Source organism: Panthera leo, chromosome D3 (genome assembly GCF_018350215.1).
Source record: "Panthera leo isolate Ple1 chromosome D3, P.leo_Ple1_pat1.1, whole genome shotgun sequence".
NCBI classification, from domain to species: Eukaryota; Metazoa; Chordata; class Mammalia; order Carnivora; family Felidae; genus Panthera; species Panthera leo.
This window is the reverse complement of record NC_056690.1, coordinates 32,866,646-32,893,145: the sequence shown is the minus strand read 5'-3', so window position 1 is coordinate 32,893,145 and position 26,500 is coordinate 32,866,646. Positions and strand designations below refer to the sequence as shown.

At 46.1% G+C, this 26,500-nt stretch overlaps 1 protein-coding gene and 1 pseudogene across 2 annotated transcripts in view; both read left to right on the top strand.

The window, feature by feature from the left end:
• The window catches only part of IMPA2 (inositol monophosphatase 2), a 46,847-nt gene extending 37,978 nt beyond the window's left edge, over window positions 1–8,869 (top strand). For both annotated transcript variants that reach the window (XM_042909640.1, XM_042909639.1), the window contains 3 exons: window positions 5,281–5,389; window positions 6,121–6,272; window positions 8,323–8,869. In XM_042909640.1, the coding sequence (XP_042765574.1) occupies window positions 5,281–5,389; window positions 6,121–6,272; window positions 8,323–8,438 (377 nt within the window). In that variant the 3' untranslated portion in view covers window positions 8,439–8,869. The remainder of the gene's footprint in view (window positions 1–5,280; window positions 5,390–6,120; window positions 6,273–8,322) is intronic.
• A 14,679-nt stretch (window positions 8,870–23,548) lies between these two features.
• On the top strand, window positions 23,549–24,773 carry LOC122203069 (annotated as a pseudogene).
• The last annotated feature ends 1,727 nt before the right edge of the window (window positions 24,774–26,500 follow it).

The following is a 26,500-nucleotide window of genomic DNA, read 5'->3' as shown; positions in this document are numbered from 1 at the left end:
GTTCCTTCAGTTTAATCTTCTTTGCTGAAATATTTTCTTTTCTAATTCGCTCTTAAGTTGTATCCCCTCCACTTTTCTAGTTAGGCTGGTTTTTTTAGGCATTCTTTATTTATTTTATATAAAGTACTTCTGTTTTGTGGACAAATATTTCTTGCAGTCCTTGATTAACTGAAGAGATGTTCTCTATTCTTTTTTTTTTCCCATGTAAGTGTATGTGTGGCTCACCCATCATTCTTTTTAATTACTTATTTCTGCTTGAAATCTGTATTCCTGAAATGGGGAAGGGCTTTTGAAGGGGTGGGGTGCGAGTTCAGGACCTTTTTGGTAGTTTTGTGGCTCTAGAGTTCCCTTTTGTGTTGTTTTTGTGAAGTGTTCAAAAACTGGGCTTTAACCTTAGATTTTGTTTTTTTGTTTGTTTTTTTGTGGGTTTTTTTGGCTTTATTCTACTTAACTGTTCCCGGGATCTTCTCTTTTCTTTACTACTGTTACTCCTGTCTAGTGAATTTGGAGTTTACTCCCAGTGCTGGATCCTTCCCTTAAGGGGTCTTGGTAAGTCAGTTATGAGAGATCATAGGGCTGGTGGTTCTCTCCCTTCAGCCCTTATCACGCACCAGGGGCTCCTGAACTGGTGTGTGTGCGGCCCTTCTCAGCGCCCACTTCTCTCACCTGGGCCCGCGCTGACTTCCAGGGAGTGGCTGCTGGGGTCCAGCAGATGCTCCATGCTTCTCTCTTCCTCCTGCTGCCACCCGGTCTCGTAGCTGTTGGAGGCTTGCCCCACCCATTTGTATTCTGGGGTTTGGATGCACCTTGCGGATATAGTTTTTTGTAGATGATGTCTACAGTTTTGCTTTCTTCTCTCCTAGTTTGCTTGGCTTCAAGTTCCAACCCTGTGCCCATCAAGCCCCCTTTCCCCACACCTCCGCCTCTGCCCAGCCCCCACCAAATCACCAACGTCCCGTCTGTCTAGTACTTAATGTTTTTAAGTTAAATAAAATTAAACTTTATTTTCATATGAGTAGCTCTTAATGGTCTATAAGAAGTCTGAAAGAATTAGGACATGTGTGTAAAAATACCTGCTGTCGTAAGTGTTGTCATGGGGTGGGGCGGGGCGGGGCGGGTGGTGGTTGGGGGCTCTATGTTCAGCAAAAGCAGCTTGTGTTCATGGGGCATATTTCCCAGACTTAAAGCCTACTCACCTCTTTCTCTGTGAGTACATATTTCAGTGTATACAAACGGCTTGCTTCTCTTAAGTTGTAAAATTTTTCTTAAGACAACAATACTCTATGATACTTGGGGTACTTTAACCATGCTCAATCAGAACAATAGTTTTCAAACTGTTGTAAGTCTATTAATGGACAATTGTTTTCACCCTAAAATCTGTTCGTTAAAAAAGTATACAGAGATGCCCTACTTCAAAATCTGTTGGATTTTTTTTTTATCATGGTAAAATATATAGAACATGAAGTTTGTCATTTTAAAGTGTGTAATTCAATGGCATTAATTACATTTACAATGTTTTCCCACCATCACCACCATCTGTTTCCAAATTTTTATCTTTCCAAATGAGACTCTGCACCCATTAAGCAATAACTCCCCTTTCCCCCACACACATACCCATGAAGTCACAAAATATTTTAAATTACAAAATATATGCATTAGTATTTGATTGGGATAAAATACTATGGCATGATAATATGCAAAATGGATAATGCAAAAACCATAGTGATTATGGGTTTGAAATAACCATAATATAAAGTGATGTTAAATAGAGGGGATGGTTTTATCTGTGTTAAACCGTAGAAAGCATTTTGCCTGTAGGTGGCAGCACTCAGGCTTCCTTTTTCCTTGTTCATTTCATTTGGGAAAAGTTTTAGTGAGAGTAAGAAAGAAATAGATACATTGCAGCTAGAAGAAGAGGAAACAACTGGGTGCAGAGATATCTCTTTACAGACTTAAAAACTGTGGGAAGAAATGCTGTCTTTCACATAATCACTGGACAAGCTTGAGTTTAAGTCTGGGCCTCACCACCTAAGGGCCACATGACTACGTACTGGTCACTTCCTTAGGCTTGGTTTCTCCATCTGTGAAACAAGGGCAGCAGTGAGACAGTGAATGTCATAGAGGAATAGAAATGTAAATGTATCATAAATGTAATAGAGGAACAGAGGCACAAATGGAAAGTGTTTAGCACAGGCCTGTCTGGAGAGATTCAGAGGTTGGTAAATGTGAGCTACTGTTTCCACACCTTGCTCAGTTTCCCTTTGTGAAATAGCCTTGTGGCACTTAGTCTGAAACCCTCTGCGCTTCCTGCACCAGCCCTGCATGTGGGGTATCTGCTTGTCTGGGCTGGTACTCTGGGGACTTTTCCACTCACCCTGCAGCCAGCCCCTAGGCCTTGGCCTGAACAAGTAGTCATATTATTTTTTATGCCGTATAATATTTTTTTAATGAGGTATAACCGCCATATAGTATTATATTAGTTTCGGTATACAACGTCATGATTCAACATTTGTATATATTGCAAAATGATCACCACAGTAAGTCCAGATAACATCCAAGTAGCCACGTCTTATGAACCTGATTAAAAGTAGTACTTATTTCCCAATGAAATTGTGTGGCTTTCTAGTTCCTGAAGGAAATTCAGTGTCTCCCAGTGTGACTGAGATCCTAGAACCAGGAAATGCCCTGAATGTAGGGATATTATTCTCTTGATCTTAGCTCTCTGAGAAAAATCACTCTTAAAGCATATACCATGGAGTAAGAGATTCCTGTTAGGGTCTAGAAAATAGTACAGGATCTTATCTTAGTGCAGAGGGGATGATGGTACTACTGATAGAACTTTTGTGGGGGGCAGTTTGAAAAAAATTTTTTTAGATCTAAAATATGCATACTCTTTGATTCAGAAATCCCATTTTTTGTGGCAGGGGGAGCATGAGCGGGAAAGTGGGGCAGAGAGAGAGAGAGAATATGAATGAATGAAGGAATGAATGAACGAACATCTTAAGCAGACTCCACACTCTGCACGAGCCTGATGCAGGGCTCGATCCCATGACCCCAGGATCATGACCTGAGCCAAAATCAAGAGGTAGACACTCAACCGACTGAGCCACCCAGGTGCCCCCAAAAATCCCACTTCTGTCATTCTATCCTGAAAACTCTATCAACATTGGTGCACAAACCTATAGAGAAAAAGAGGTAGCATTGTTTATAACAGGAATTGAGAATGTTTATCTGTAGGGGATGGTTGAGCCAATAGCAGTTCATCTATGGGAATAACATGTAGTCCTTACAATTACAGAATGATGGAGAAAGACGTATGTGATATATTGTTTTATGAAAAGAGCAAGGAACAGAATGTACTGTGTTTAAAAATACAGTATGTGGAGTTCCTGGGTGGCTCAGTCAGTTGAGCATCTGACTCTTGATTTCGGCTCAGGTCATGATCTCAGGGTCATGGGATCCAACCCCATGTTGGGCTCCATGGGGTGTGGAGCCTGCTTAAGATTCTCTCTCTCGCTCTGCCGCTGGTACTCTTTCCCCACTCTGCCCCCCCCCTCAAAAACTAAAAATAAAAAATAAGAATACAGTGTCTGTGTGTGGGTGTGTAAGATTTGAAGTTAGATAAGGAAATTAGGGCAAGATCGGGCCACATACCCTGCTCCTTCGCTTCCGTTTTCCCCTGCGGCCTCGTCTAGGACAGCTCATCCAAATTGCAATGTTATCTTTCAAGAGTGTTTTTAACAGAAATATTTATCATTCAAGAATTCATCCCCCCCCCCAAAATAGTGCCATTATACATAGTTATTAGATTCTTACACTAGCCAACCAAATTCTACCTAACTCAAGTATTCCTGCCTTAAATTAAAAAATACTACTGATTTAACAAATCAGCTCAAACAAGAAGACTCTTACCAAGGTTGCCCTAATGCTGGTGTTCGAGGAAAAGTGCTCATTGCTTCTGTGACTATTTATTGAGCGCCTGCTGTGTGCCTGGTTCTGTTGATAGTGTTTTCTCCAAAAGAGGTCTTCTTTCCTGCCCCTGAGAAAACGCCATCTCAGTTTGGAGCCCAGGGAGGGAATTAGGAGGTAAGCTCGTGCAGTGACCTGTCCACAGGGATCCTGGAGCTGTCCGGCCCCATGGCCCCTTGTTGTGGGTAGAGCTCCTTGTGCACACTGGACATGGGGGAGGCACGTCATTGGCTCAGCCTTGGTGCTGGGTGTGCCTGGCAGGGAGTGATTCAGACCTCTCCAAGGCAGATAGCTTTGGTGTGGAGCCAAGCGATTTTCAGAAAGTGTTTAAAGTAGAAAATGAGAGCCTCCGATTTAAGAAAAGGGGAAATGGGCATAGAGTCTGTCTGAGAGGAGATGGCCTTCTCGCCGTCATCTGGTCCCTCAGTGAGAGATTCTGTAGGTGTTGACATAGGATTGGGCCCATTGAGTGACATAACTTGTGAAGAGTGTTTTTCCTCCAGTTCATGGAGAGACTTTGTTCTGTTATCTGAACGAATACACCTGGTACGGCTGATTGTGCTCAGCCCGAAGCCTGACCAGGCGTGAGACTGAATTTGGTTGTATTTGGGCGTATAGCAAAGCAAAGACAAACCGCTTGTGATAACCTACCCATGAGTCAGGCATAGGAAGGGAGCCCAGGCACGTCCCTTGACACCCACAGGCCAGCTTCCTACCCCTGTCACAGGAGCCGTGTGGTTGGCCCGAGCTCCTCACCACTCCACACTGGGGTGACCCTGCGTCAGCCTTCCTTACGCCCAGTGGGGTTACTCCTGAGAATTCCCTTTCCAAAGACATCCTGCTTTCTCTACAGGGACGCTATTTCCATCTCCGTGATCATAGCAGTTAGAGAAAGGTTTTTAAAGACAGATTTATTTGATGAAGTTTTTTTGTCATCATTTTGTTTTTATTTATGGCTGAATGATGGTGATTTTCATGAGCCACCTGACTCTTCCAGGTTCTTCATGCTAACTGTCCCTGAAAAGAGAGAGATCTGAAAGTCTGTTCCCTCTGGAATCTGAAACAGGAAGCAGCCTTAAAGGAGTGATGAGGAAATAGTCAAGTGTGGGATTTGTTGACCTCCCTTCACTGTCTTTACAATGCTGCACAGCTATCAGAAAAACTTCATGGCGTAAACCACTCAACAGATGGTACTTGTTCTGAGAGGGAAGGAGAGGCTGACGTTTGAGGTTTGCTTCAGAGGGAACGCTGAGTATTCAGTTAGAACCAAGACTTGATTTTTCTGATCATGGGGCATTCTTTCTACTGCAGATATCTCCAAGGCCTTGGTTCTAACGGAAATTGGCCCCAAACGTGACCCTGCCACTCTGAAATTGTTCCTGAGCAACATGGAGAGGTTACTCCACGCCAAAGCTCATGGGTATGACTTTTCAGTTCCCAGAACATCCTGGAGCCAAAGGGGAAAGTGCCAAACACACAGTCTTGCTCACAGCTCCCCAGGGAGAGAGGAAAAGATCCCGAGTGATGGGAGGTGGCCCCTCCATGCAGAGGTCGGGAGAGCCACGTGATGCTTCCTCTGCCGGTGTGTTCCCTCGTGCCTGTTAGAAAACCAACAGGGGACCTGTGTTCCTTTCGGAGCAGTGCTTCCAGAAGCCAAGTGACTGATCTCAAGCCACCCAACCAGTGAATCCTGTGTGGGCTTAGAGCCCTTCATAAATGATATCACTCCGGCAAATGTCTAGGAAAAATGAATCCTAACAAGTCCAAATGAATCTTCTCCCGTCTCCCACCCTCCCTAGGTCTGTGCGGTACCTGTCAGACACACAAGGTGATTTACATTTAAGTTAAAATTCAGTAGAGTTAAGACGAGTTCTTCAGTTGCACTAGCCACATTTCAAGTGTCCAGCTGTGGCTAGTAGCTTCCACATTTGCAGAACTTTTCCATCCTCACAGAAAGTTCTCTTGAATGGCACTGCTCTGCACCACAGATCTTGAATCTAGAGAGCTTATTAGAAAAGCCCTGTGGCTCATTTTTAATGACTGGGAATACCCAGCAGAAGGTGACTTTGGATGAAGTCAGCTATTTAAGGGAAATCTGACTTGTGCACGGCACCACTCACAGGAATCTTTGCCCTCTTCCCTCTCCTCTAGGGTCCGAGTTATCGGGAGTTCCACCTTGGCACTCTGCCACCTGGCCTCGGGGGCTGCGGATGCTTATTACCAGTTTGGCCTGCACTGCTGGGACCTGGCTGCCGCCACCGTCATCATCAGAGAAGCAGGTGGCATCGTGATGGACACTTCAGGTGAGCCCCTCTGACCCTCAGCCTGCAGTCCATCCCCAGGGGAATGACAGCAGACTAGACCCAGTAACGCCACCAGACTCAATGTCCCCCAGTCTAGACCTGGTAATGTAATCAGACCCAACATCCCCAGACTGGACCAAGTGCCATTAGACCCAATATCCCCCAGACTGGACCAGGTGCCATCAGATCCAACATCCCCCACACTGGACCAAGTGCCATCAGACCCAACGTCCCCCAGACTGGACCAAGTGCCATCACACCCAACGTCCCCCAGACTGGACCAAGTGCCACCCAACATCCCCCAGACTGGACCAAGTACCATCAGACCCAAAGTCCTCCAGACTGGACCAAGTGCCACCAGACCCAGCATCCCCCAGACTGGACCAAGTGCCATCAGACCCAACGTCCCCAGACTGGACCAAGTGCCACCAGACCCAACGTCCCCCAGACTGGGCCACCTGCCACCAGACCCAGCATCCCCCAGACTGGACCAAGTGCCATCAGACCCAACGTCCCCCATACTGGACCAAGTGCCATCACACCCAACATCCCCCAGACTGGACCAAGTGCCACCCAACATCCCCCAGACTGGACCAAGTACCATCAGACCCAACGTCTTCCAGACTGGGCCAAGTACCACCAGACCCAACGTCCCCCAGACTGGACCAAGTACCATCAAACCCAAAGTCCACCAGACTGGACCAAGTACCATCAGACCCAACATCCCCCAGACTGGACCAAGTACCATCAGATGGGCCCAACATCTCCCAGACCCAACATCCCCCAGACTGGACCAAGTACCATCAGACCCAACGTCCCCCAGACTGGACCAAGTACCATCAGACCCAAAGTCCCCCAGACTGGACCAAGTACCATCAGACTCAACGTCCCCCAGACTGGATCAAGTAGTACCAGACCCAACATCCCCCAGACTGGGCCAAGTACCACCAGACCCAACTTCCCCCAGACTGGACCAAGTACCACCAGACCCAACATCCCCCAGACTGGACCAAGTACCACCAGACCCAACGTCCCCCAGACCAGGCCAAGTACCACCACCAGACCAAATGTCCCCTCTACTTCCTCAGAGTCTACTGATGAGACACCATGTGGAAGATGTTGGAAGTTCAGTGGGCTAGTGCCTTCTCAGCTTTCCTGCCTTCCTACTCTATGCTTCTAGGCGTGAAAAGAGACCCCAGGATCAGGATACGGCCAGATAGGAACACGCGACCACTGTACACATACATAACATTTGACAGTTTTCTAGCACACATTCTGACCCCACCAAATCCGACGAGATAGGCAGAATAAGCATCATACCCCCCATTCTATGAAGAGGAGGCTAGCACCCCCACACACACACACCGTGTATCTCCGCATGGGGTCAGCATGGTGTAGAGTGTGAGCACACTGTGAGCTTTTTAGGAGAACAGACTCAAAAAGGTGACTTGTTCCTTCTACTTCAAGGTCATCGTGTCCCAGTGACTGACCCCCTGGGTGTGAGTCCCCTAACATGTCTGCCCCCATAACTCCGCTTAGTTTCAGGCAGACCCCTCATCTAGTATTTAGGAATAAGCAGTCTGAGACTGGGTGAGTCCTTTTAGATCCCTTTCTCTAGCTTTTTAGTCACGACTTGTTAGCCAGCCTGCATCAGGTCACTGCCCAGACAGGCCCCATCCAGACCTGCTGAGTTAAGACTTCCATCCATCACATGGGGTCCCCGGTGCAACCCATACAGCAGACATTTGAGAATTTCTCTCCGCTGTGGTGGTCTAACTGATCATGTGAACCTCAGTCCTGATGGCTGGACCTTAGCCTCCATTCCCCCAGCACAGCCTCGAGTGCTCCCTTCCTGGGGCAGCAGAGTGGATGCTGAGAGGCTGCACCCTTGCTTTGGCCAGGCTCACATCTAGACCTCCCTGTTTGGTCCCGCCTCCAGCCCGGCCTGGACCTTGGTTTTCCTTGGAAAGTGCATGTGCTCAGTTGCCATTCGGGACTGTTCTGCCCTTTCCGGTAACTCAGGCACCCTGTCTTCTCTCTCTGTCCTCAGGTGGACCTCTCGACCTCATGTCTTGCAGAGTGGTGGCTGCGGGCACCCGAGAAATGGCGACGCTCATAGCTCAGGCCTTACAAACGATTAACTATGGGCGGGATGATGAGAAGTGAAAGGGAGCAGAGGGGCAGAGAAATGTGACCCAAGGACTGGGCCCTCCTGGGAATGCTGAGGCTGGCGGCGAGCCCTGGGACAAAGCTGCCTCCAGCAGCCTGCACACATCAAGTGTCTCTGACCACCCCCAAGAGGAGGTGTTTTGCTAAAGTATGTGGCTTTCTGGTTAAATCCACGTCTTTCACCGGGATTCGGTGTTTAGCTGGTGTCTCTCTTTAATCTCACATAGCCTTTATCAGGTTAGTACACATTCTTCTATCAGGGCCAAAATCCAAATCTCGTGTGACATACGTATTGAAAATTGAGTCTTGATTTTTTTCCTCCAGAATGCAAATCTCAGGTAATAAGGCTTTAGAACTGCTGATGAAGCGGACTTGTTCTCAGGCCCTCCCCCATGGTACTTCAGAATGCAATAAATCAAAATAATGGCGCTCTGCTTATCTGTTTCCCTCCATAAGTGTGTCGCCTGCTTCCTCAAACCCACAACGCCCACAGCTGTAGATCCAGGCTCTTCAGGAAAGTTTGCATATTAAAGCCCGAAGTTGGCAGTGTTTGCTGTCTGTCTGCTGCTTTTGATAAGCACTGTGAAAACTACCTTAGTAATTATCATGTGTTAATGGATAAAGTGAGCCATACAAAAATTTTAGGAATTTATTTGAGCAAAAAACAACTCAAATCAGGCAGCGTCAAAGCAGAAGTGGTTAGGAGCACTGTCTACGGGGGCTGGGGAAAAACTGTTCTAGAGAAAAGGCCAAAGGAAATTCTCGATTGACTGTAGCTTAAAACCTCTTTCTTTGGCTGTTTGTGATTGGTTGTCCTTAAGTTCACTCTTGTAACCTTAAGGTATTTACAGGCTTACATTGGTTTGCTTATGCAGGTGCTATGGCATTAGAGCCACCTCAGTCTGATGTCCTCCTTTTTAATTTAACAATCCCCCCTTTTGGTTATCCTGTCATATGTGAGAAGATTGCCCAAAAATTTGGTATTAGCACCACCCTCTGTCACCATCAGAGTTAAATTGCTCTTGCCTCACTGTGAAACTCCCAGGTTATGTTGTCAGATCCATGGAAGAATTGCTTTTGCTTTTTTCCCCATTGTTCAGCTTGTTTCTTTTTCTCCAAGCACACTGAGACCATCTGCTGTGCTGATGGCTGCAAGCACGCCTGTAAGACCTTTGAGAGAACACAGCACACCAGACTGATAATACCAAGCGACTGAAGTATACTCCTAGCCATGGCCCCCATGAACCAAACCAGTTGCTATCAAATAAATCAAAGAATGTACCAGAATCAACCTGTATAAGCCAAGGAGCATGTTTGTTAATGTCTTGTACTGGAGTTTCTACAAAACCAGAGGTGTTGATCTAGGTACAGCAGGAACTATTTGCCGTGGCACAGACTCCCCCAACAAGTAATCTAAAGCAATTCTATTATCTAAAACCATCTCAGCAAGAGAGCCCCTGGGGACTTTTGTGGTGCAGCCATGGCGTTAGCGGTAGACTCAGCAGTGGTTGCCGGAGTTGAGGGTAAGTTTCTAATTGTACATTTGTTTGTAATAACTCCAAGCCAAGGAAGAGGGGACCTTCCAAATGATGCGCATCCAGAGGGGTTAACAGCTGCTAGTAAAACTTCTCTTTCAGGGGAGTGGGACAATGTGGAGTTTCTGAGGTATTATGAAGGGACAGTGGGACAGTACTTAGAGCAAGGGTGCATTGTCCTTACACCCTCCAGACAGCGAGCTGCCCAAGCATGGAGGCCGCTGCCCAAAGCTCCACGTGTAAAGGTGTAGCTAGGAGGTCCACGTAGGGCTCCCTCAAGTATTAGCATTCATGGACCCATTGCTCCGTATAGAGGTGCATCATTCATCCAAGACTCCAATACTGTATTACCACACATTGAAAGACCAGCCAAATGTATGGGCCCAATAGCAAGCCTACAAATGATCTGATTGACACTGGCTGCTCTGCAGCCTTTCAGATGTGCACTCGGTGGATTTTGCTTTTCCCATTCCAGGATTGGATTAAATTGAGACAAGAAACAAGGATACATAGATCTGGTGTTTGAACTTTGTTAAAGGGACCTGCAGAACAGTGGCAGCATACAGTGGCCTTCAGGATTCCCTTCACATCTTGAGTTTGGTTCAGCATGACAAATCCAGCTGTTGGTTTAGTGGTTTAGTTTCCTGCGGTAGCTGTTGTTTGTGAAATCCTGTCTTCCCCTGCATTAAGGGACAGAAAAGGCAGATCGCAAATAGGCAAAGGAATAAAGGTTTCTTACAGGAGATGAAGATCCGGATCGGTGATTTTGGGAGAGCTGCTCGCCCCAAGCTGTTGAATGCTTCTGAGGAGGAACGTCTGTGGCCAGTTTTAACTTCACATCTCTGGCTGGTATACAGTGCCAGAGCCTGGAGGAGCCCTTTCAACTGGGTGCTGTGGCCCCAGGGTTCAAATCCCTGAAGTTGGGCTGCCATCTGGGTGGTGAGGAGAACCTGGTGTGGTCCCTTCCAGTGAGGTTCCTGGGCAGTCTTTCTTAGGTGTCATTTCCAGAAGACCTGCTCTCCATGTCCTAAGTTGTGGAAGGTTAAGCCAGCTATAGGAGCATCATGGAAAGCTTCCTTTTCCTGGTGGCAGTACGCTTCGGCATAATGCATTAAAGCCTGACAATACTGAGTCACATCAGAATTTATGAGTACAGTAGACACGTGGTTCTATCATCAAAAGCCTAGGTCTTCCTGTTACTGCTGCATGAGATGTTAATTTGTGCTTTCCCGTGAGTGCCAATCTAACTGCCATCAAAACCAATGGTAGACCTTTTGGCCAGGGCAGTCTAGTTGATTCTGTTAATTTAGCTAGCTTCAGCTTTAAGATACCATTTGTTCATTCAACTTCACCAGATGACTGAGGACGGTAAGGATGATACTAATGCCACTGTTTAAAAGCAACGCCTTATTTGTTTAATTATTTCCCCAGAGAAATGAGTTCCCGATCACTGGAGATCTCTCTGGGGGATACCCCCTAAACTTTCTAAAAGTTTCTTAGCCATGGTTGTGCCATCAGCCTTTCTGCATGAGAAGGCTTCAGTCCATCCTGAGAAAATACAAATAATTACAAGGACATATCAATAATCCATTGTAGGAGCAATTGAGTGAAATCTATTTGTAAATGTTCAAATGGCCCAGTAGGTGGTGGAGATGCTCCATCAAATGAACCATCTTAATGGTCTTTCCAGGGTTAGGGGTTTGATCAATTAGACATTTGCTCATAAACCACTTTTGCGACTTTGGAGCAGTCACCCACCAATTCTTTTTCATAATTTGGGTCATTTTTTTCTGTGCCATGATTTGCAGAATACAGAGCTTCTAGTAATGGCAATTTTAAGGGCTCAGGAAGAACCAGGAGGCCATCTGGTGGCCCTCAGTGTGTCCTCATCTAACACTAAATTTGTACCTTTGGTCTCAACATTTGTTGTTCTAGTTCAGGTGCCTGATTTTGTCTTTTATATAGATTATCATAAATAATTTGGTTAGAGTTCGTCTTCCAGACTTCATTCAGGTGGTATATTAGAAGAGTTTTAGTGCTGGCAGATTTAGCATGGAAGTCTGCTAGACCATTTCCCTGATACTCGGGTTCTGTTTTCTAGTGCGAACTTCATTCTTAATAATTCCAATTCAGTTGGGCACTAGAATGGCAGACAGCAGTTCATTTACTCAGAGTCCAGTTTTGATTAGGATTCTGCTAGAAGTGAGGAACTCTGTTTCCATAAACGTTTGGTCAGAGACCACCCCAAAGACATATGTGCTATGGGTATAAGTGTTTACTGACTTTCCGTTGGGTGGCCAACAAGCCTGAGTAAGGGCATGTAGCTCTGCTGGTTGCACAGACTTAAAATGGGCAAGATACCCTTTGGGGTAGTTCATGCTGAGTTATTACAGCATATCCTGCTTGATACCTCCCTTCTGCATTCTTAGCATAGGACCCATTGACGAAGTATCAAATCTGGGCTTTCTGATGAATTGTCCTATAAGTCACGTGAAGGGTCAGTAACCATGACACCACATGTACACATTTATGGGGTTCTGTACCATCGTCAGGCCGGGGCAGCAGGGTTGAGTGAGTCAAAGCACATAAGACGGAGGTTAGAAGGTAGAAGGTGAAGCCTCTCACAAGATGCTCATCTTCTTGCTGAAAGTGTTGAGTCTAATCAGGGGGTAACAGATTCTGAGCAGCATGAGGTACTTGTAGTATTAAGTCATCTCCAAATACCAGTTCAGCTGAGGCTTAGTCACTGTGGCTCCCACTTTCCAACAGTCTGGACATGCGCCGCCTGCCAGGTCTGACTGTAAGCTGTGCTCAGCAGGTCTGTGTTTTCCTCCATGCTCTTGGGTTAGAACTCCTAAAGCCTGGTTATCACTCCCGTGAACAGATAAGGTGAAAGGCTTAGTATAATTTGGGAGCCCTGGGCTAGAGTTTGTTGGCAGGGTTAATTTTAGTTGGCTGAAGGCTTATTTCATGATTCTCTTCCTAGGAGAAGGGCTTGAGAATCGAGTTTGTTGTAAGCTCATACAGAGGAGATGCAATCAGAAAAATGTGGAACCCAAGATCTACAATATCCTGCAAGTCCAAGAAATTGTCATTAGTTGTATTTCTGGGAAAGTTTGGCGTGGTCTTTACTCTTTCAGGTGAGAGGGAAATACCTTCTGCATTCAAATCATGTCCTAGATAGCGGACCTTCTTTTTTGTGAATTGGAGTTTTTCCTTAGAAGCCTATGTGCTTTACAAGCTAATTGCTATAATAAAGTGAACCTGTTTCTGAGTCTTCCCTTGTAAGGGAACACAGCAGTAAGGCATCTACATACTGATGAGCGTAGCATTCTTAGGGATGTAAGGTCTTGATGTAAAACCTATGAAAAATAGGATGGGGCTTCAGCGAACCCTATGGCATTATAGTCCAGGTATATTGTTGATTTTTCCAAATGAAGATAAGTAATATTGCTTCTCACTGTCAACTGGGATACTAAAGAAAGCAGAGCAAAGATCTACCACTGTGAGCCACTTTGACTCTGTAGTTACATTAGATAACACGGTGTTGAGATTTGGAACACAGGGAACGTTAGTATCACAGTTTTATTGATTGCACGCAGATCCTGAACACATCTCCAACCTTGTCCATTTGGTCTTTTAATGGATAAGATCGGAGCATTACAGGGACTAGTGCATGGGGTTCTGAGTCTTTGCTTAATTAAGTCTTCTACAGTTAGTGAGAGCCCTTCAATAGATTCTGGTCTTAGTAGATATTGAGACAATTTAGGCAGGGGTTCAGAATGATCTATTAGGATTTTTATGGGTTCAACACTCTTTTTTTCTTTTTTTTAATTTACATCCAAGTTAGCATATAGTGCAACAATGATTTCAGGGGTAGATACCTTAATGCTTCTTACCCATTTAGCCCATCTCCCCTCCAGTAACCCTCTGTTTGTTCTCCATATTTAAGACTCTCTTATGTTTTATCCCCCTCCCTGTTTTTATATTATTTTTGCTTCTGTTCCCTTATGTTCATTTGTTTTGTATCTTAAAATCCTTATATGAGTGAAGTCATAGGGTATTTGTCTTTCTCTGACTAATTTCGCTTAGCATAGTACCTTCTAGTTCCATCCACATAGTTGCAAATGGCAAGATTTCATTCTTTTTGATTGCCGAGTAATACTCCATTGTATACACATACCACATCTTGTTTATCCATTCATCCATCGATGGACATTTGGGCCCTTTCCATACTTTGGCTATTGTTGATAGTGCTGCTATTCACATTGGGGTGCATGTGTCCCTTCAAAACAGCATACCTATATCCCTTGGATAAATACCTAGTAGTGCAATTACTGGGTCGTAGGGTAGTTCTATTTTTAGTTTTTTGAGGAACCTCCATACTGTTTTCCAGAGTGGCTGCACCAGTTTGCATTCCCACCAGCAATGCAGAAGAGATCCTTTCTCCACATTCTCGCCAACATCTGTTGTTGCCTGAGTTGTTAATGTTAGACATTCTGACAGGTGTGAGGTGATATCTCATTGTGGTTTTGATTTGTATTTCCCTGATGATGAGTATCGTTGAGCATCTTTTCATGTGTCGGTTTGCCATCTGGATGTCTTCTTCGGAGAAGTGTCTATTCATGTCTTTTGCCCATTTCTTCACTGGATTATTTCTTTTTTGGGTGTTGAGTTTGAGAAGTTCTTTATAGATCTTGGATACTAGCCCTTTATCTGATAGGTCGTTTGCAAATATCTTCTCCCATTCCGTTGGTTGTCTCTTAGTTTTGCTGATTGTTTCCTTTGCTGTGCAGAAGCTTTTAATTTTGATGAGGTCCCAGTAGTTCATTTTTGCTTTTGTTTCCCTTGCCTCCAGGGATGTGTTGAGTTAGAAGTTGCTATGGCCAAGGTCAAAGAGGTTTTTGCCTGCTTTCTCCTCGAGGATTTTGATAGCTTCCTGTCTTACATTTAGGTCTTTTATCCATTTTGAGTTTGTTTTTGTGTATGGTGTAAGAAAATGGTCCAGGTTAATTTTTCTGCATGTGGCTGTCCAGTTTTCCCAGCACCGTTTGCTGAAGAGACTGTCTTTATTCCATTGGATATTCTTTCCTGCTTTGTGAAAGATTAGTTGCCCATACATTTGTGGGTCCATTTCTGGATTCTCTATTCTGTTCCATTGATTTGAGTGTCTGTTTTTGTGCCAGTACCCTACTGTCTTGATGATTACAGCTTTGTAGTACAGCTTGAAATCTGAGATTGTGATGCCTCCTGCTTTGGTTTTCTTTTTCAAGATTGCTTTAGCTATTCGGGGTCTTTTCTGGTTCCATACAAATTTTAGGATTATTTGTTCTAGCTCTGTGAAGAATGCTGGTGTTATTTGGGTAGGTATTGCATGGGTTCAGCACTCTTAATTCTGCCTGTGTTGGCTGAGGAAGAAGCTCCTAGGCAGGCAGGCACTTCTGAGAGATCGGGGCTTTCACACTTTCAAGTCTCAATTTCATCAAGTCCTGCTTGCAGAGAGCAGAGCAACTCAGGTCGTTTCTCCTTCTGAATTAAATTTTATATGAGCCCTCAATTTAGAAAACTTATCTCCTCCTAACAGGTTTGCTGGGGCAGTGCCATGGAGAAGGAATGTATTGTTTCCTGGAAATGGCCCTAATATCATTTGGACTGGTCTAGATATAGGTACCGTTTGAATTTGGTTGGAAACTCCCTCTATGGAAATATTTTCTTTATTCTGAGGGATTTGCTGTTTTATGAAAGTGTGATTTATTGTTGGTGAAGTTTACTGTAGACCCACCAATACTGTACAGGATTCTCCACTGATTTTTTTTAATGTTTATCTATTCCTTTTGAGAGAGAGTGCACATGTGAGAGCTGAGGAGGAGCAGAGAGAGAGAGGGAGATAGAGAATCCCAAGCAGTCTCTTCACTGTCAGCAGAACTCAATGTGGGGCTCGATCTCACGAACTGTGAGATCATGACTTGAGCCGAAATCAAGAGTTGGACACTTAACCAACAGAGCCACCCTAGGAACCCCTTCAAAATTGTTATCTTCATTTCCCCTTGCTAATTTAGAGGTATTATGGGGAGCAATTTACTGGAGAATCCCTTGGAAATCCATCAATGCTGATCATAATTTTGACAATCAAATTTTTAAAGACTTCCCCTGATGGAAAAACAGTGTGAATTAATAGGTGGAAGTCTGCAAAACGATGGGTTCAGCAGAAGGCATTCCTTTTTCCAGTGCCCTGATTGTTTACAGTGAAGGAGGACGTTTGGGGACAGAGTATTCCTGAGTTCTAGGTTCTGGCTTGAAATGCATACATGGAGGTCCTCAGCCCTTGGAGTGGTTGTAACTATACGGCCACAAGTTTATTGGCTTTTCAAATATCATGTTGGCCCTATGGTTTTTTCAAAATGTTCAGCTAGGGATCTGGGGCATCTGGGTGGCTCAGTTGGTGGAGCATCCCAGCTTCAGCTCCGGTCGTGATCTCATAGTTTATGGATTTGTGCTCTGCCTCGGGCTCTGTGCTGACAGCTCGGAGCCTGGAGCCTGCTTTGGATTCTGTGTCTTCCTCTCTCTCTGCCTCTTCCCTGCCCATGCTCTCTCTGTCTGTCTCTCTCCTCCCCCACTCCTGCTCACTTTCTCTCTCTCTGCCTCTTCCCTGCCCATGCTCTCTCTGTCTGTCTCTCTCCTCCCCCACTCCTGCTCACTTTCTCTCTCTCAATCTCTCAAAAATAAATAAACATTAAAAAAATATTTTTAGATGTTCAGCTAGGACTGTTAGTTCAGCAAGAAGGGCCACTGCCCAACCCAGTTTGTGCCTCTTTATTAGGCCACTTTTAGGCCGGAGCCCCGTAATAAATAAGGAATTCAGGGCATTTTCTGTGCTTGCATTTAATGAAGAAGGAACAGAATGTTTCACAAAAAAAGGTTTCCAATTTTGTCTGTAGTCTGAGACTGGTTTGTCCTTTTTTGTTTGCAAGATTGAGTGATAGAGACCAGTCTTTTGAAGAAGTGCCTTATTAATACTTTCAAGTAGGTCTTGGGCTATTTTTCTAGTGCATTTTGGTCCATCCCTGGCAGAGCAAACGTATGTGGGTCTTTACCTATTGCTCCTAGCAAATTCTCATTTGACTTCACCCACCCATTTCCTAATGCCACACAAATAAATTGGTAGAGCTTCTACAGCCCCAGATCATAAGCTCCAGTCAGAATTCCAAGTTTTTCTCTCTTTCCCCCCCTTATTCCGTAAGACCTTGGTCTGGACCCAGTCCAGCTTAAGCTGGACCTAGTCTGACCCTTGACCTGGTGTGGTTTCTTCTTTTTTAAGTCAGTCAGTCCCAGACCCAGTCCAGAAAAAGAATGCTCAAATAAAGTCAGGGAGCTCTTTAAAAAAATTTTTTTTAATATTTATTTATTTTTAAGAGAGACAAAGCATGAGCAGGGGAGGGGCTGAGAGAGAGGGAGACACAGAACCCGAGGCATGGCAGTGTTTCACCTTCGGATCGTACTTCTGACACCAGACCTGTTAAAAGGTAAACTGAGGCATGTTAAAATTTTAGAGGCGTGTATTTGAGCAAAAATGGATTCCAACCGGGCAGTGCCAAACCAGCAGTGGTTAGGAGAGCCCTGCTGACAGGAGCTGGGGGGAAACGTTTACAGGGGAAAAAGCAGAAGCAATGTGAGGAGATATTGACTGCCTATGGCATAAGGCTAGCTTGCTGTTTGTGAGTGGTTGTCCTTAGGTTCGCTTTTGTAACCTTGAGGCATTTACAGGCTTAAGAGTTTGATTTGCTTATGTAGGTGCTCTGGCATTGAAGCCACCTCAGTCTGCTGGCCTCCTTGTTTCATTAGCCTAATGCATGTTAGTATTTGAAATCCAAGACATGGGACTGACTGAAGAAAAATGAATAGCTCAAAAACAAATCTCCAAAATTACTTTGTGTGATCCATCTATTTAATGAGGAATTGTATTTTCTGGGCCTCATTTTTCCCTCTGTAGGAGATAGAATTACATAAAGAATATTCACTGACCAGCTAGCCAGGTATCTTTTCTGAAATTTAAGAATTGAGAAAGTCAGTCTTTAGGTGGAGAAGGCTGTAAGCTGCCCTTAACTTTTCCTCTCATGTTCCTAATTTACCATCATCGTCAACAAATAGTATTTGAAAGCGTCCATGACATCTGCTGTACTCTGGCTCCTAAAATTCAGAGGTTGGCCTATACAGTAACCCCATCATTTTCACCAGACTGTACCCCTGGGGAGTCCTCAGCAAGTCCTGGGCTGGCCCCCAAGGTCTCTCCTCTCTGGACACTGGTGGACCTTCACTGCTAGCTCCTGCCTGCCACCCGCCTTTCACAGGCCAACCTGCGTGCAGGCTGCAACTAGCAGAGCCCCCAGTGGACTTCCCCAGAGGATTATTCCCTTTGGGAGTAGATTACCGAGATGCCTTCCCACCACTTCCACTTGGCTTACTACTTGGCAAATTAAAACTATCAAAAAGGAGTTTCCTTTTCTGATCTGAATGGGGTGACCAGGCACACCCCCAAAATGTACACGGTTGAGGGGCTTGGATGTGTGAGGATGGGGGTCTCCTTTGGGGCCAACGAGTCTAATGTGCATGGGGGCTCTCACTTTTGATACCTGCAGGAAGTTAGCACATGGCATGCAGAGCCATAGAACTTCAGGGTCAAGGGCCTTAGCGACTACTGGAAGCTTCTCCACCCCCTGGGAGTCTCGAGTCTCCTGCACGCCCTGCTGACCAGTGTCCAGCCTCTTGCTGACTCCCAGGAGAGGCACGCCATTCCTCCAGAGAGCACACCCACACCAAGATCTTTCAGATCATTACGATGTCCTTTCTGTGTTCAAGTTCATTTCGGGCAGCTGAAATATGTAAGCACTTAGCCAAGATTTTCTGAATGAGATTCATTTTAACACATTTTGAAGATTAGTGGCATAAATGGAGACAAGCTTCTCCAGCTAAGGGGAGCAGGCCATGTAGATCCTGATGGGGGGACGGGCAGGTGGGGCTCCTGGAGATTTCAGGGCTCAGATTGATAAGAATAACTGACCAGAAGAGAGCTTTCCCATTCCTACTAAAAATGGTTATGTAAGCAAAGGAGACACTTTGTCAATTTAATTTCTAAGTTCTATAGTTTCGGAACTTAATTTACTAAGTTTTCCAGAGGAGATGACAGTCACTTTTTAAAATTGCTTTAGCGAGTCCCCTCCCTAAAATGTACCTCACGCCATGAACCACCCCTGCTATGGTGGGTGACAGGTTTCTCTCCTCAGGTGCTAGACCTAGTTAAGCAGACACTTAATAACTTGGATGTGAAATACCAAGGATGCAAGCTTTTGGGCTGTCAAAGGGTGGGAGTGTTTTTCCATTGCCTTAGGAGGAGCCCGGAGTAAGGTTTATACTTCAGGTTTAGGCTTCAGATATGTATGTGAGATCATTGCTTTATACAAAAGCGCCAGGGGCAAAAGTAAATGATATTATTATGTTAGGGGCATGCTCTAAGGATAGCTGCCCCACCATCCTTGCAGTGATCATGTCCATACTAAATATACGTGAAGGCCGTGGTTAATAAAAGCAAGCACCGCATACCTACCCTCTTGGTTCTCCAAGCTTCCTGGAAACTGCTGTACACTGGGAACAGTTCTGGTGCTCACGTTGCTATTTTATCACCTGGGTTCAACATATGTGGTGTTGGAAGGGATTGTCTGGTACCCGGACAATGATCATTTAAAAAAAGTGTTTTCCCTAAGTATCAGTCTCCTAATCTGTATGTTATATTTGCATGTGCACATAGGCAACCTTTAGCCATTATTATACTGTCTCAAGGGAACCTACTTGTGATATGAAGATACCCTTAAAATGAACCGTAAGGGGACGCCTGGGTGGTTCAGTCAGTTGAGCATCCGACCCCTGGTTTCAGCTCAGGTCATGATTTCACGGTTCATAGGATCGAGCCCCATGTTGGGCTCTGTGCTGACAGTGTAGAGCCTGCTTGGGATTCTCTACCTCTCCCTGTTTCTGCCCCTCCCCAACCAGTGTGTGCACATGCTCTTTCACTCTCTCTCCATCTCTTTAAATAAACTTTAAAGGGGGTGCCTGGGTGGCTCAGTCAGTTAAGCATCTGACTTCGGCTCAGGTCATGATCTCGCACTCCGTGAGTTCGAGCCCCGCGTCGGGCTCTGTGCTGACAGCTCAGAGCCTGGAGCCCGCTTCAGATTCTGTGTCTCCCTCTCTCTGACCCTCCCCTGTTCATGCTCTGTCTCTGTCTCAAAAATAAATAAACATTAAAAAAAAATAATAATAAATAAATAAACTTTAAAAAATGAACTATAAGGGAGCCTTCCTAGAAACCCACATGTATTGGAAGGAAAAAAGAAACTTAAAGAAAAGCAATACCAGAATATTATGGTGGGGCGCCTGGGTGGCTCGGTTGGTTAAGTGTCCAACTTTACCTTAGGTCATAATCTCATGGCCCGTGAGTTCGAACCCCGTGTCTGGCTCTGTGCTGACGGCTCGGAGCCTGGAGCCTGCTTCGGATTCTGTGTCTCCCTCTCTCTCTAGCCCTCCCCCGTCCATGCCCTGTCTCTGTCTCAAAAATAAATAAACATTAAAAAAAAATATTATGGTAAGGTTAATGTCATTTTGAACATAAATTAGTATCTTTCAGGCATATATCGGTGACTCTGAAAACACCAACGTGGATTATTGAGCATAAACTTTTAATGCTTAAAGATTCAAGGGGAAGTGCACAGAAGTGTGGGTAGCACACTGGACAGGGATTGGAACTGGTTCTGTGTTCAGATCCTGGCTCTATACCAACCAGCCATGTGACCTTGGGCAAAGTGACCACTTAAGGAAGCCGAGGCCCCAGTTGGTCCCTAACACTTGTGCATTAACGTTCTCCAGGGCTTTTTCCAGATTCTGCTCCCTCAGCCTGTGAACTAGTAAATACCACACCTGGCCAAAGTTCCCAGCAGGAATAAAGAAGAGGTGTGTGTTATCCAGCTGGGATAGTAAATACATTTTGTGTTAAGTCACTCTGGGTTTGTGTGTGTTTACATAGGTTCACCTTGTGAGCGCTGTAGCTTAATCACATTTTGTAGATATGGAGCCTACTCCATGTCTGACGACCCTTGAGAAAACCCAGAACTGGTCTGAGTCCTCTGTCCTCATGGGCCTGGGTCCCCGGAGCTTGCCAAGCTACGGACCAGTTCCTGAAGCACAGGGACAGTCATCTTTGAAGAGACTAGGTTTTCTCTCATCTCTGGAAACAGCCCAGTTTGCCATTTTATCATTTCGTTGCATGGGACTTTCTAATGGTATAGCTTTTTTGAATGCAAGTTTAAAATGTATGCTCATGTTTCACCAAATTATTTGCAAGATTATATTTTCTCAGGATCTACCCAAACAGTTCTTCTGAGTATAAATGCACACAAGAAACTCCTCATGTTCTTTAACATGCATTTTGAGGGGTAACACTCATTAATCATGTGACATCTTTAAGTGTCTACTGGAAGGTTTCTTTGGAGAAATCACCCCCCACAGGAAAAGCCTTTAAGAGCACCCTACGGGCACCACAAGACCCTGGAGGCTACAGCCTACATAAATGTCTGCAGGCGCCCCAGGTCTCTCCCCCCGTTTGTTTCTGCATTCTGCAATTGCTGGGGGTCCGGAGCTGGCCTTCGTACGCTTTTGGCATAAGCTTCGTCACTGCTTCTTCAGGAGAAGCGGAGAGACCCCCGGAGGACAGGGAGGTGCCCGAGACCCTGAAGCCATAGGCCAGGCTGGGGTGCAGAGCTCAACCCATCATGGAACCTGACACCCAGGTGCCACTGCCCAGATGAGCCTCCCGGAAGCCAACTAAGCTGCCCACTTTGTGATCTTCAGAGACAACCAGACTGCTCACAATATCATTTGGACTTCCTTTCAAAATAATGTTCACCTACTCTTTGATGATCTAGCCTGAAATAAAAGGGAAAACATTTGTCCTAACACATCCCTAAGTGTCCCTATCCAAACCAGGAGTCAGGAAACGTGGTGTTTGGTTCCAAGTTCACGATAAAATAGCTGTGTAACCTTGAAGTCACTTCCCCCCTGTTGATCCTTGGTGAAATGTGTAACATGGACCCTGTTCAACCGCCCTCCCAGGGCTATTGTGAAGGTGGCACAGGACATTATGTGAAAGCATCCAGAGCTGTGAAATGCCAGGTGACTTTTTTTTTTTTTTTACAATTAAATATTCAAGAGTGACAGGATCACATCACAGCCAAATGGAATGGTTCAGCTATTGGAGAAAACTAGAAATATTTAGTCAGATTACACCATAGCTTAGACAGGCTTTGCCTGACTTATTAAATCATTTACGATCAGTTCTACAATTATTCTGCACCCGACACTTGAGGCAATCTCAGGAAATACCTCCCCTCACTTTCCTTAGTAATAACCACATTAAAGTATACAAAAAACTTTAATCCTCATGCTTTATTCTATGGAGACAAGGTATAAATAGACTTTTTTTTCAGTGTTTTATTTACTTATTTTGAGAGAGAGCAGGGGAGGGGCAGAGAGAGAGGGAGACAGAGAATCTCAAGCCCCCAGGGGGCTCAATCTCTCGAACCACAAGATCATGACCTGAGCCAAAATCAAGAGTTGGACACTTAACCGACTGAGCCACCCAGGTGCCCCTACAAAGAACAGACCCTTAAAAGCATAAGCAAAGGACAAAATCAGTGGCCTAAAAGTTTGGATGATTTCCAGAAGCACCAGGCCCTCTGAACCAACACCCTGGGCTCCTAAGTAGATGGTGGGAAGTGCAGGGACCTGTGCTTGCGGGCGCCACTGACAAGCTGGGTGATCCCAAGCCACTCGTGGAACCTCTCTGGGCCTCTCTGTGAAACAAGTTAAATGGTGCTGCTCCCAGGGTCGGGAAAAGTGTATGAAATTGTGTGCACACGCGGTTGCATCAAACAGACGGACCAGAGCGCAGATCGACTTGCAGGATCCAGAACAGAGAAGCCGAGGGCAAAGTCTTCTCACTCAGCCTCTTTGACCTCTCTGTGCCGCAGCCAACTCAGGCTTCCCTTCCTGCTGGCGGGTCCCCAGAGTGGAGTGCTGCTCAGTCACCTCATAAAGGCCTCCTGTAAAGGACACAGGAAGGCAAAAGCCTGGATGTCTGGGTAGTTCTGTACGGCGTCCGCCGAGGCTCACCTCGAACACTGAGTCACACGACTTCCCGGCGTTAGCCTGGACCTGGCCCCTCCGGTGTCGCTCGGTCATCACACATCAGCTGCCCCATGACTGATCCAAAACAAGCAGCAGAAGAGAGAAGGATGACAGTAAGTGAAAGCTGAGGACCCAGTGTAGGAAAGGAGGGGGGTTCTTGCAATGATCCCAACGGCAGCTTCAAATCCAGGTGCGACATGGAAGCAGCTGAGGGACAGGACCGTCATCATCGTGCTGGGCTGGACAAGCGAAAGAGCCTGAGCCTGGAGTTGGGGGGGGGGGGGGCGGAGGGAATCAGACGGGGGGGGGGGGTGGCGGGGAGGGCGGGGGGTAGGCGGGACATGATTCTGGCCTCGGGGAGTGCTATGACTCAGAACACGCAAGTTCATACAGAGGGAGCACCCCGGCTTCCTCGTGTGCCATGCTCCCCCGGGCTCTTGGAGGTCAGAGGTGCCTGTCCGCGACTATTCGTGTATCTCGTCCTAACATCTACCTCCGGCTTTGCTTCATCTAGGGCAAGAGTGAAGAACATTCTCAGCAGTTAGACTGTCGACATTCCGGAAAATGTCGACATTACTCCGAAGCGGCACGCTGCTACTGTGAAGGGCCCCTGAGGAACCTGCAGAGGGACTTCGATCACATCAGTGTAGAACTCCATCTCCTTGGGAAGAAGAGGCTCCGGGTTGGCAAGTGGTGTGGAGACAGAAAGGAACTGGCCTCAGTTTGCACTATCTGTAGTCATGTACAGAACATGACCAAGAGTGTTACCCTGGGCTTCCGGTAAAACAGAAGGTCTGTGTTTGCTCACTTCCCCATCAACACTGCTATTCGGGAGAATGGTTCCCTTGTTGAAACCTGAGATTTCTTGGGTAAAAAATATATCTGCGGGGTTTGGATGAGGCCCGGCATCGCTTGTTCAGTATCTCAGACCCAGCAAGAGGAGTCAGTTCTTGAAATGACATTGAACTTGTATCGAATTCAACTGCTCTGATTCAGCAAGCCACAACAGTCAGAAATAAAGTATCAGAACATTTGGGGATGGTATCTATGTTTCCAAAAAAGAAACAGTTCAGCAGATGGCTGGTAAGATTTAAGTTGTCCAGCTGCAGAAGCAGCAAGATGCTGGACCATTCCTCAGGCTTATTTGTGGTATTTTAAAGATGCAACAAAAGCTGTGTCTTGATCTGGAGAAAAAGCAAACATAGGTTTCCATAACCTTGGAGCCCCTGCCCTCCAGTGCCTGGCACCGAGGGGGTCCACAGGAGAGGGCTGGCAACAGGGGCTGGCACAGGGCTCCACTGTCACCCATGAGCATCAGTGCGGGCTTCCCGGAGGAAGTGATGTTGAATCTGAGTTTGAGGAGGTGAGTGGAGGTTAGGTCAAGAATCAGGGTGGGGCATTCCAGGTGGAGAGGGTGCCATGAAGGAAAGTTCTGAGTGCTGGCTGGCTGGGCAGGGTCATGGTGTCACCCAGGAGAGGGACAGGAAGGTGATGTTAAAGACACTGGGACCAGGGGCACCTGGGTGGCTCTGTCAGTTGAGCGTCTGACTTCGGCTCAGGTCATGATCTCACAGTCTGTGACTTCCAGTCCCGCATCGGGCTCTGTGCTGACAGCTCAGAGCCTGGAGCCTGCTTTGGATTCTGTGTCTCCCTCTCTCTCTTCCCCTCCCCCGTTCTTGCTTGCTCTCTCTCTCTCTCTCTCAAAAATAAACATTTAAAAAATTAAAAAAATAAATAAGAAAGAAAGAAAAGAAAGACACTGGGGCCAGTTCAGAGGGCCTTGGGCACAAGGCAAAGCAGTGAGCACTTCGTGCTGGAAACACTCAGTACCTTTGTCACTGGGACATATTGGCATGTCTACCAGAGAGCTGCTTGTAATTTTGGGGTGAGGAAAGGGACCTCTCAGGCAGGTGGTAGGTATGCTATGATTCCATGAGGCAATTTCATCGTTCATCAGTCATGCCACAGGGTTATCTTCCATTTTGTAGGATGATCTGACACATATGTGCATAAAGTAATTGGGGACTTTGACAGCGTCTCCTGTTCAACCTAACAGTCTCCCAGGAGGGGTAGGGGAGGCATAGGAATGACCTGGTCCAACCTCCTGCACAGGTGAGTGACCTGGCCTCTCTTCTGCAGGTCCCACCAGGCACTAGCCTTACGGTACACTGTCGGTTTGCCTGACGTGTTCCATGGTATCAGTTCAGTCCCCCATCAGCTTTGGCTCAGGGCCAATGCTGTGCACTCTCCTATCCACTGCTTGGGTCCGGATGGTCTGACTCAGCGCAGGCATGTCCTCTGTCCCCTTCCCATCCCTTGGGACGACCTCGCTTCTCAACCCCCCCACCCCGCCCCCCAGCTGGCCAAGTGCCGTGCACATCTGGCACCTGGACCAGATTCATCAAAACCATCCCAGTAAGGGTCAGGGTGATGAAACGCTCCTTCATCCTTGGTTTGGGTTTCAGCCTCCAGTTGCTGCTGACCAGAAGTGTTTCCACGTTGTGAATTCTTTGGTTCTCCACATCTCAAGTGGAACATCAGCAGGGTGCCCCCAAGGCGGTTCTCTGCGCCCCTGGGCCTGGGGGCCTGTAGGGCTTGGCCGCGCGGCTCTGGGTGGATATGCGCCCCCTGCTGTCCGCGGTGGCGAACTGCGCGGTGCCCGTGCTCTCAGATGTTGGCGGCCTGCAAAAACCATTTCCCTTCGGAGTTGACCCTGAACTGTAGAGTGTGATTCGAGATGTCCGCCCCTGGAGGGCAGGGATGCTTAGCCGCTGTGCTCTCCCGTATCCACGACTGTGTGGACACAGGATTTAGGAATCATGAGAGAGTAAATGCCATCATTCTATGTAATATGACATAGCGTGTGTATAACCAAAAAAAAAGTCAGCATATTTTTGAGATACATTTGGTCATGGCCAAAGTAAAGATATGATGTAAAATTTAAGTCCAATAAGAAAACAAGATATAATTGAACTAGCTCATCCAGAGTTTAATCAAGATTTTGACAAGAGGTTGTTTTGTTTTTCAAGGCTACAATAATAACTTTAGAAAAGCCGTTTAATGATTTTTAGGTAGATTTAAGATGGAATTGAAGCTATGCTTCTGGACATTGACATGCACAGTCTTGTGATGGCAAAGAGTGTTGCCAATTAAGTATTTCAAGGACAGGGACCGTGACTTTTATTTTTTCGACATCTTCCCAGAATAGAAAAAAATCTTGATTCAACTCAATTCAACATGCTAATAATCATTTATTTAACATATCCCAACAACACTACTTACTAGCTGTGTAAG